General features: G+C 39.6%; 1 protein-coding gene across 1 annotated transcript in view; it reads left to right on the top strand.

Annotated features, from left to right (window-relative positions):
* The window catches only part of zgc:158328 (uncharacterized protein LOC567225 homolog), a 215,016-nt gene that overhangs the window by 181,367 nt on the left and 21,470 nt on the right, over positions 1 to 12,179 (top strand). The window contains 3 exon segments of the mRNA XM_034168130.1: positions 3,282 to 3,413; positions 6,735 to 6,863; positions 9,729 to 9,857. Coding sequence (XP_034024021.1) covers positions 3,282 to 3,413; positions 6,735 to 6,863; positions 9,729 to 9,857 — 390 coding nt within the window.

Raw genomic sequence — 12,179 nt, 5'->3', positions numbered from 1 at the left:
ACATGTGCACACACAAAATGCATGTGAAGCAATTTCTGTATTTTTGGGAGGTGTTATCAAAATGTTTCACATTATCTCACAATAATTTGAGGCAGTTAAAAGAAACATAGCTTGTCTTTGTTGTCACAAACTACTGAAAGTCTCCACCTTTTTCTAACTTAAACAAAATATCCACTGTATAATGTAAGGAAAATATAATGCCTGGATTTAATATGATGATATAGTTATAGTTACATTTTTGAATATGAGTTTCATTGACTACTGTTTTGTGTTCATTATAATAATCTCATAAATTATTGTGATGACAAAGTAGGTATTTTAACATACTTTAAGTGCAATAGTGAATTATTTGAAGTCACACAGCTGTGTCACAAAGTTGTGGCTTTTTTTTTTTTTTTTTTTTTTACTGAGATTTCCAGAAACACCACTCTTTTCCTGTATGATTTCACATTATAAACACTGATAATTAATATTTGTAACATGTTGAACATGATGATGCAATAATACTAATAAACACTTATTTTCTCATGTTTTTATGTGTAGTAGTAATAATAATATTAATAATAATAGTTTGTGATCAGTGAGATTCATTTCATTTAAAGTTAATTCAGTTAAAATTAACATCAGTATGAAAATAGAATTGGAAATTAAATGTCCTTGCATAGTTGGGTTTTTCAATTTTTTTCTGCTTTCTTTCTTTCTTGCTTTTTCTTTCTTTCTTTAAATTTGTTGCTGAAATAAATATTTATATGATATCACTTAATCACCCTAATCACTGTAGGAACAGTTCAATTTTGGATAACATTTTTTTATATCCTTTTCCTCTACTAGGTGTTACAGACCACTGGGCCCTTTTCTGTCCAGTGTAAAGCAATGCACAGTACAGCACAAGTGCAACTGGTAGTTTCCAACTGATGTAGTTGCAATATTGCACATATTAAGTGCTATTTCAGTGGCTCCCTTCAGGACGCAAACTTTGTTGTCCAGGCTGCCGGACTCAGAGGAGAAAGACGACCTTTATCCCCAGGGCTGTCCAGCTCCTAAACGCTGAACTTTAACCCCCTCATGGCTTGGAATCTGATGTTTGAAACACATTTTAATATTTTATTTTTAGGTTTATTTGAATAGGGACAAGTATGTTCCATGAGTCATGTTACATAACATTTTAGCAAGCGCTAATTCACAATGTCCGTCCCTAGATGGGTCTTGCATAAAACAAAACAAAAACAAAAAACATAAACACAATACAAGACATTACAACACAAAGTTAATAAGCGGTCAGTAATGGTCACACGTCTGACCTCTGATTAAAAAGTCTATGTTTGAAGTTTATGTTTATAGTTTATGTTTGAAGAGGACCCAGTTTGTCTCTCCCTTCAGATCAGTGGGCAGAGAGTTCTAGGCTTTAGCAGCCTGCACACTGAAAGCAGACTGACCAAATTATGTTTTCCGTCTTGGTATTTGACAGTTCCCGCTCTGAGTTCCTCTGGTCCTGGAGCCCACAGACCTGAGAGGAACTATACAGTCACTGAGGACCATAGGGGCCTGTTGGTGCACACATTTAAACATTAACTTTAACTGATCATATTTCATAAAATGTTAACTTTTCAAAAGTTAACATTTTTACATTCTTAATACTAACACAATGATGTGATCTGATGGGCTTTTTATCCAAGATTTTCACAGCTCTGTTGTAGATCATTTGCAAAGGCCTGACTGTAGTGAGTGTGGCCTGTGACCATGAGCTGATGCAGTAACTTATGTGGGGAAGAATCATGCAATGCATAAAAGTGCGCGCAGCAGGTGGCAGAATGGCAGGTGGTCTCTGATCATTCTAAATGTAAAAAGGTTTGCTTTGACAACTCTGCAGACTTTTTTGATGTGACTCTCAAATTTAACTTGAGAGTCTAAAACCAGGCCCAGATATTTAATCTCTGGGACCTGTAAGATGTTTTGTCCATTTATCTGTAAATTCAGTTGTTTAGACAGTTCAGACACTGTCTTTTTTACATTTAAAGACAGACAAGCATTCTGAAACCACACAGCTACCTTTTGCAGATGTTTTGACAATTCCTCTGAAGCAGCCTGTACTGTTTTCCCTCTCACATAAATCACTGCATCGTCAATACGTACATTTTTGGTAACTTGATTTCTTAAACTTTTGAAGATATTTATGTCAGTACTAGTTTTTGTCTTTACAGATTTTTCAAAGCCAGGTCTCCTTCTTTTATTTGTCTCCTTATTTCGTCATTGAGCCAAGGCAAGGACATCTTTTTGACATTTTTTTGCTTTCTCAAGAATTTGGAAAGGATCTCTTCAACCTTATGCATTACTTCTTTGCAACAACTATGTACCTCATTATTGTTTTTTATTGTTTTCCAATCAAGGGCATTCAACTCATTATCAATAGTCGGAAAATCACGCTTGAGAATAGTCAGAATATTTGACTTTGTTTTGCTCATATTCATCAGACGTTTTTTGGATAATTTTTGTGCAATAAGAATCATATTATGGTCAGACAAACCAGTCAGAAAATTGTATGATTTCATGACTCGATCATCTTTATTTGAAAAAATTTGATCTATCTGAGTCCTAGAAGATTTTGAAGACAGTGAAATATCAACACAGATATATTCCAGATTCAATTCCTTTTCAAGAGTGACTTCTGTACACATAGCACTTTATAATCCAGCATGTATAACCTTTATATAGTATAACCTTTATAATCCAGCATGTATAACCTTTTTAGCTGTTGAATGTGGTTGCACGGTCTGTGTATATTGTTGATGGTTGGGTATTGTGTGTATGTTATTTATTTATTTATTTATTTTAAGTCTTCCAAGCTACTGTCGTGCCTTTTTAAAATTGCCCCTCGGGGATAAATACAGTGATTTGATTGGTTGATATTTACTGTCATACATACACATGCGTTCAATATTTTGCTTTCAGCCTGACGTGTTCAATTTGCTTAGTATTTTTGGTTTACATAATTTTGGTGGCCTGATACAAAAGATGGTATTTTCTGTTTTGTTTAGCATATGTAAATGTAAATTTCAGAAAATAAAAGCTGACATTTTAAACAGTCGTCTGCTATTCAACTGTTGATTTGAAGTACAACTGAAAAGCAAAACCAAATGATTTGTCCTTGTTTTTCCAGTACTTTCAGAGGAGACTGTAACAGTATTTTGTCACATATACCTCCTTCCTTTTAAACTTTTTCAGTTGGTATCACTGTAGTGTGTCGTCACGTGTTACTGCAGTGTGTAATCTTGTCATTTCAGGTTGTCCTGCTGGAATGTTTGGGCTAAATTGCAGCCAGCTGTGCCGGTGTTCTGGAGAGCGAGAATATTGCCATCCTGTGACTGGGAATTGCATCTGTCTACCTGGATACTATGGGAAACACTGTGAGTTACGTAAGTATCATGTAGCTGTTAATGTGGACCTATATGAGAAATTCAGCAGTGCACATGTAAATAAGAGCAAATCATGATACCAGGATGCACATGTTCAATGCATGCATACTTTTATTTTTGACATTTCAGGATAAATGTTTTCTGTGAATTGACTGATTTCTATATATCATGTGCATAGTTATTTACACTTAATATTATTACATTGATACAGTATGTTTGACTAGTAACAGGCTTTAAAATAAAGAACTGAGGTTAGTATTAGCTATGTGGCAGCATAGCTAGCTGCTGTTAGTGTCAACTGTAGACATGAAACGCAAGCAAAGAAACAAACAGCTGGGAGCAGACATTGCCAGTTGTTGATCCAGCCAGGGTAGCTTAGGCCATGATCTTGTTTAACCCTCTGGGGTCCAGGGGTATTTTCTTGATTATTCCATATTTTCAGTAATTCCCCATTCAAGTACTTTCTTAGTATAATACCCATGCGTTGCATATCAAAATGCTCACAATAATCTCAGCTTCAGAATACGTGACATATTTGTCTCGAAAACATTGGCCATTAGAGCGACATTAGAGCGGTGTTGATTTGATTTCAGTTCAGAAGAACAGTTATCAAAATTATTTACCTAATGCAGAGTAATTTAAAGTTAGAGGGCAACCCAAATTTCACTTAACTGACAAAATTGAGTTTTTACTGAAATTCAAGCATAGCATTATAATGTTGTTTCTTTTTTCTTTTTTTTTTAGAAGCATCATATAAAATTTTAGCTCATTTTAATGAAGGGAACATATTTATCTGGGGGAATTCCATAATTAATATTTTATTTACCTTTTAACTGCATCTGCAGGAGAGCATGCATGTACACATGCATGAGTTTTGAAGAGACCATAGGTTACCTTTGACCGAGGGTGATGCGTGTGCACGGAGCGTGCATGCTGACATCCATGAGATGTCTGTAACATGAATATCATTCATATATATATATATATATATATATATATATATATATATATATATATATATATATATATATATATATATATATATATATATATACGAGGGCTGTCAATAAAGTAACGGTCCTTTTTATTTTTTTCAAAAACTATATGGATTTCATTCATATGTTTTTACGTCAGACATGCTTGAACCCTCGTGCGCATGCGTGAGTTTTTCCACGCCTGTCGGTGACGTCATTCGCCTGTGAGCACTCCTTGTGGGAGGAGTCGTCCAGCCCCTCGTCGGAATTCCTTTGTCTGAGAAGTTGCTGAGAGACTGGCGCGTTGTTTGATCAAAATTTTTTCTAAACCTGTGAGACACATCGAAGTGGACACGGTTCGAAAAATTAAGCTGGTTTTCAGTGAAAATTTTAACGGCTGATGAGAGATTTTGAGGTGATTCTGTCGCTTTAAGGACTTCCCACGGTGCGAGACGTCGCTCAGCGCTCTCAGCCGCCGTCGTCAGCCTGTTCAAGCTGAAAACCTCCACATTTCAGGTTCTATTGATCCAGGACGTCGTGAGAGAACAGAGAAGTTTCAGAAGAAGTCGGTTTCAGCATTTTATCCGGATATTCCACTGTTAAAGGAGATTTTTTTAAATGAAAGACGTGCGGACGGGTCCGCGCGTCGGGACACAGCCGCCGCGATGCTCCGCCACAAGAAAAACACCTCGGTTGAAAGCCTTAAGGACAAGGTGGAACATGTCCTGCCTGTTAAACAATTTCTCATATACTCACTCCACTGAAAGCCATCAAAAGCCGCCTGGATTTTACAAATGGTTATCAACACGGAGGTGTTTTACCTGTCCCGACGCGCGGATCCGTCCGCACGTCTTTCATTAAAAAAATCTCCTTTAACAGTGGAATATCCGGATAAAATGCTGAAACCGACTTCTTCTGAAACTTCTCTGTTCTCTCACGACGTCCTGGATCAATAGAGCCTGAAATGTGGAGGTTTTCAGCTTGAACAGGCTGACGACGGCGGCTGAGAGCGCTGAGCGACGTCTCGCACCGTGAAAAGTCCTTAAAGCGACAGAATCACCTCAAAATCTCTCATCAGCCATTAAAATTTTCACTGAAAACCAGCTTAATTTTTCGAACCGTGTCCACTTCGATGTGTCTCACAGGTTTAGAAAAAAGTTTGATCAAACAACGCGCCAGTCTCTCAGCAACTTCTCAGACAAAGGAATTCCGACGAGGTGCTGGACGACTCCTCCCCCAAGGAGTGCTCACAGGCGAATGACCTCACCGACAGGCGTGGAAAAACTCACGCATGCGCACGAGGGTTCAAGCATGTCTGACGTAAAAACATATGAATGAAATCCATATTGTTTTTGAAAAAAATAAAAAGGACCCTTACTTTATTGACAGCCCTCGTATATATTCAGTTTAAATAGTTTCTGGATTTCAATTTGCGGATCAATTACTGCAGGAAATCTTGATCGCAAACTTGATCACCGCAAAAATTATTATTATTTTATTATTATTTATTTTTGGCGGGGGGTCACCACAGCCGGTGAGGTGGGGAGGTGATCCAAGCAGCTGTTGCTTCTGGTGTCAAGCACCCAGTCCCACTCGGTGTGTCCCACTCCGGGAACAGTGTCACGTGAGGAGATTGACTGGGACGGTCCACCTGTCAAATTCATAGAGGACAGAAACCTCCCCCTCCGGTAAACGGCTCAATAATCTTAAGAGAAACGTTGTAGAAAAACAAACAACACTAGTTTCTAACCTCAGGAAGGTAGACAACGAGCTACAACCTTATTTTTATCCATATGAGCTGTCCTCTGAGCTGGAAAAAATAATATTGATCTGAATGAGCAGGTGGCAGAGAAATGGAAGTGTAGGGACCATCTACAAAGTGTAAAAACAAGACACCAGAAAAAATATTTGATAAATTCAGGTGTGGTGTCACCAAATTCACTGCACACATCAGTCGTTTCCTGCTGGTTATACTCCAGCACTGCTGGAGCCTAACCCAGCAGCCATAGGGCGTGAGGCGAGGTACACCCTGGACAGGACACCAGTCTGTAGCAGGAACATAAAATTCTTTTTATGCCGTAATTTTTTAAAAAAAGTTTAGTGGCCCTATACTAAAGAGAAGGATACTGGATTCCACTTACAGTAATAAGTATTTTTTCTTTCTTTCTTTCTTTTTTTTTTTTAACCAAAAAAACCAAAGGAAAATATTCCAAAAATTGTCAAGGCCTCATACAACCACGTCTCAACCATGTTTGGCATGACTGCATATGTTGATGTTAACCACTATCATGGGTCATTCAAATTTAGTTTTGATTCCTTCCTTTCCATTGTCATGGTTCTTCTCCAGGATGTCGAACAGGAACATTTGGGCCAAACTGCAAGTCAAGATGTAGGTGCATCAACGATGGTCGCTGTGACTTCAGGACGGGGGTGTGTCACTGTCCTCCTGGATTCATTGGAGCTGACTGCAGCTCAAGTGAGTCAACAAATTCGGGACTTCTTTGTCTATCTGCTAGTACAGTTTTTCTAACATTATTTGTCTGTATTTTTTAGGATGCTGAATAGGTCCTTCTCCTTTGTAGAACATGCAAAATAAATAAATAAAATAAAAATAAAAATTGGCAAAGAGATTTTCCATAGTCTGCAGTGATCTGTGTTGTTAAAATATCAGTTAAAAAAATCAAGTTAAATCAGAATGTGTCTGAGTCTCCCATTCATACTCCTGTCTTTAATATGCGTTTTTTCTAGTTCCCTGGCCATATGGAACAATGTTACTACTAATAATAATTAATTATTTTGGCTACTACCTTTTTGTTTGGGGGTGCCAAGCTGATTTGGCATATGTTACATGCTGGATGCCCCTAGATGCTCCAGGGGCTTCATTTATAAACGCTGTAGATGTGCGCACACACACACACACACACACACACACACACACACACACACACACACGTTTTCAAGGCAGAGAGAGGAATTTGAATGTGAATTTGAATATTTTCATAACATTTTTAACAAATTAAATAATAAAAAATATTGCAGCAATATGGAAAATATTATAGATTAATGCCATGGAGCGCTATAGAAGAACTAGTATGAACACAAAGAGGCATGTTCGGAGCGGGGAAAAAGACAAAGTAGCCAGATGTGTAAGCATAATGCATATAATTTCATTATGGAAGTAACAGTACGAGTGTAAACAATGATAAAGCAATGAAAAAGTGATTTTCATCACCATACTCTCTTGTCGAAGGAAGCGTTGCTCATCTGCCCAGCAGCCAACATTAAGTAATAAATAAATTGAGGATGAAGTACATCATAACTTTGACAAAGTGTACACAATTACTCAGTGTTAGACTAAAGCACACACACACATGGTCGGTACTGAAAGTCACAGTTGAAATAACATTTTTCCTGGTCATTGATTTAATCAAATAAAGTTCACTAAAAATACTCATGTCTGAAAGGAAATGGTGTCTCCCTTCTTTCTTTGGTACATACATTAACAAGTACAGCTCTCAAGCATTTTGGCTGTTTTTTGTAGCTTTTTGGTCCGCAACACAGCAGACTTACAACTATGTTGTTATTATTTCTTGACCAGGGCTAAAGGCCCCTTCACACATAGTGTGAAGTTTGGTCGAAACAGTTTGAATTAGCGCACCACGAAACATTGCGCCAACGGGGTGGAATAAATAAAACATAAAAAACCAGCTGGTACCTGTGGAACCACATTGTGCCACTTATGTGGAATATATATTAAAAAATACTACCCACGGGATTCGTACCTGCACTTTACTGATTGCCAGCCCGAAACCACTGAGCTCCCGTCACTGGCCTGTAAACAGTGTGGGGAAAATGCCTGAAATCAACAAAGAGATGGACGTATTAACAACAACAAAAAAACATACACCATAAAAAACACAGCATTTTATATTGAATCCCTCTTATCAAGTGGGCAATACAAATATGATCCCTCTGTTCCTCTGTAGGTGACCCATGATCACAGATATACAGTCATGAAATGACATGAATGAGAAGCAGTTCGCTCTACTCATGTCCACATCTGCTGGTGTGTCCAGCCGGGTCTGCGCGTATGTCCTGCCCGACACGCGTGTCTTGTGGATGGTGCACCAGAACTGACATCGCATTATATGGAACAGGGCTCATGTGGGTGACGTGAAAGTCAGATCGCCCGCTGCGTATTATGATCTGACGGTCCGTTTCAGTCTGGGGGTAGCCTATCAATGGGCTGCAGTGAGGGAGTGCACACATGTTACAGCCCACAGCATATATCGCCATGGCAATATATGTTTTTATTTATGTCTACGTGATGGCAACAAACAGACACACGTGCATCACAGTGGGCAGTTGTCCAGAATGACAGATCTCCACAGCCGCTTCTGTCGGCGGACACACCTCTTGTCAGTTCAGCACACAGACCAAAGCCACACTCGTGGGCAACTTAGACAAATTTCGCTGCCAACATGACAGTGATTGTCTGCAGACTGTTGTCGTGCCAAGAGTGCGAATGGCCACACATTTTTTAAGTGCCAAAGAGCGGTGATAGATGTTCGTGTGTGTCAGCTGGAATTTGGTCGACACCTGCCGTGAAAGGGATCAATGGGTTCGCACAGTGCACACTCTGTCTTTCAGCCACTGGTGTGTGCAAATAGCTGTAGCAACAGGTGTATGAGGCGTTGGAGGCAGGGACGATTTTACTCGTTTTGCACACGATTCCTGCTTCATGTGCACTTCAACCAAACTTCGCACTATGTGTGAAGGGGCCCTAAAATGCGGGTTCACCATGATGGCTGACTGCCTACTCTTGCTCTTTGATTAATGCTGAGCTTCTCAAATATGTTGCTTCATATCAAACAGAAGAACACACTGATCAGTGATGACCATTGGACACACATAGTTTAATTGCTGTTGGTAAAAATATATTTAAAATATTTTATTTTAATTTTATGATCAGTAATTTTGATTTTTTTATAGAGTTATATTAGAATGGATTTGCTGCATGACTTAGATTACATAAATTTATTTGACAGCTACAACACAAGCATCTGCGGCAAAACACCTTTAGGTTATCAGCTTTCCATGCTCTTGTTTTTTTTTCTCTCTGAAACATATTGTTATTAAAAACCTTTTATCCGATAAGTATTTCTTATTTTTACAAGCAGTCGGTGGTCTGTACAGTATCATTATATTTGTGTTCCTAATCAGTCCATGGGGATTTGATTCAAACATGCTGTTGCAACAGTCCATTACTCATGAAAAAACTCCAAAGGCTGGATATTTATATTCAGCAGACTGTGTAAATTAGATGTTTCAATTTTTTCAGGTTGTCCGAGTGGCTACTATGGAAAGGATTGTGCTAAGCTTTGTGCATGTAGAGAGGACGGACGGTGCCACCCAGCAACAGGGAGGTGTATCTGTACCCCCGGTAGGATGGGGCAGTCCTGCCAACAAGGTAATCAAAAACTAATAAGTGGTTTCAGTGTTGTTGTTTTTTAAATTATGCTTAATAGTGTATGCTTAAATTATGTTTTATACTTATGAGAGAATAATTTTGGCCATTGAAAATAAGTTGTGAAATTCCATATCAGTAAACGTTCCCTGTGACCTTTTTCTTGTAACAAGAAGAAATGGACAATTTTCAAGTTGCACTGCCGAGACTTCCAGTTAGTGAGCCTCTCGCTTGCATGTTTGGCTTTAGAAACAACAGCGTGTTATGATGCCTCGTGACTAACCGATCGGTTGTTATGGGCCAGTTACCGTGTTTGTGAAGCGTTGTGTGTTCTCCAAAAAAGCGAAAATTAAAAAGCAAAATACTCAGTCTGCAAGTCTGAGCAAAAAACAGAAGCGTGATGGACTTCTGCTGAGAGGAGCTTCTTTCAGAGACTGTTTGTCAGTGTGGTCCTGGGGTGAGGGGAGTGGTGAAGCCCTCACACCGGCCAGAGAGAGACAGCAGCCAGGCGAATAGCAAACTTCAACTGTCGGTGCCTAGCCTTCAGGTCAGTAGTCACTCCTGGTTGTTATGACGCCACACAGAGCAGCTGACCGCTCGGATGTAATGACACCTCATGGAGCGGCTGACCAATCCGTCTTTATGACGCCTCAAGGAGTGGCTGATTGGTCGGATGTAATGACACCTCATGGAGCGGCTGACAGATCCGTTGTTATGATGCCTCACGGAGCGGCTAACTGATCCGTTGTTATGATGCCTCACGAAGTGGCTGACCGATCCGTTGTTATGACGCCTCAAGGAGCGGCTAACCGGTCGGATGTCATGATACCTCACGGAGCGGCTCACCGGTCAGATGTTATGACGCCTCATGGAGCAGCTAACTGATCTGTTGTTATGACGCCTCATGGAGTGGGTGACCGGTCGTATGTTATGATGCCTCACAGAGCGACTGACCAGTCAGATGTTGTGACGCCTCACGGAGCGGCTGACTGATTCAAGCTGGACGCTGGTTAAATGATGTCTCCGAAAGTCAACATAAGTCCAGATTTCTTGTTTCATTTTGGCTTTGGTGTCCTTCATTAGTTCCATGTGACCGGGGTTTTACATTCATTGCTAGGAAAGTTCAACGGTCAAAATACGTATGTCATATGATATGTCATTCAATGCGCATATTAAACAAATATGTAGGACTGCTTTTTTGCATTTACGCAATATCTCTAAAATTAGAAAGGTCTTGTCTGAGTGATGCTGAAAAACTAATTCATGCATTTATTTCCTCTAGGCTGGACTATTGTAATTCATTATTATCAGGTTGTCCTAAAAGTTCCCTGAAAAGCCTTCAGTTAATTCAAAATGCTGCAGCTAGAATACTAACAGGGACTAGAAGGAGAGAGCATATCTCACCCATATTGGCCTCTCTTCATTGGCTTCCTGTTAATTCTAGAATAGAATTTAAAATTCTTCTTCTTACTTATAAGGTTTTGAATAATCAGGTCCCATCTTATCTTAGGGACCTCATAGTACCATATCACCTCAATAGAGCGCTTCGCTCTCAGACTGCAGGCTTACTTGTAGTTCCTAGGGTTTATAAGAGTAGAATGGGAGGCAGATCCTTCAGCTTTCAGGCTCCTCTCCTCTGGAACCAGCTCCCAATTCGGATCAGGGAGACAGACACCCTCTCTACTTTTAAGATTAGGCTTAAAACTTTCCTTTTTGCTAAAGCTTATAGTTAGGGCTGGATCAGGTGACCCTGAACCATCCCTTAGTTATGCTGCTATAGACTTAGACTGCTGGGGGGTTCCCATGATGCACTGAGTGTTTCTTTCTCTTTTTGCTCTGTATGCACCACTCTGCATTTAATCATTAGTGATTGATCTCTGCTCCCCTCCACAGCATGTCTTTTTCCTGGTTCTCTCCCTCAGCCCCAACCAGTCCCAGCAGAAGACTGCCCCTCCCTGAGCCTGGTTCTGCTGGAGGTTTCTTCCTGTTAAAAGGGAGTTTTTCCTTCCCACTGTCGCCAAGTGCTTGCTCACAGGGGGTCGTTTTGACCGTTGGGGGTTTTACGTAATTATTGTATGGCCTTGCCTTACAATATAAAGCGCCTTGGGGCAACTGTTTGTTGTGATTTGGCGCTATATAAATAAAATTGATTGATTGATTGAAAATACCAACATTCTGGGTGTAATGAGCATGTTTTCACTATTATTTGATTTCTTTGTGCGACTGACATCATTATTCAAGCGTTCAAATGCTATTCCTACCTCCACACAACTCCAAACAGCGACGAGAAAGTTTCTGACAGTTCTTGTTGAACGAAACCGCGTC

Source organism: Thalassophryne amazonica, chromosome 4 (assembly GCF_902500255.1).
Source record: "Thalassophryne amazonica chromosome 4, fThaAma1.1, whole genome shotgun sequence".
In the NCBI taxonomy this organism is placed as follows: Eukaryota; Metazoa; Chordata; class Actinopteri; order Batrachoidiformes; family Batrachoididae; genus Thalassophryne; species Thalassophryne amazonica.
The sequence above is the reverse complement of the archived record's forward strand: the minus strand, read 5'-3'. Positions and strand labels throughout refer to the sequence as shown.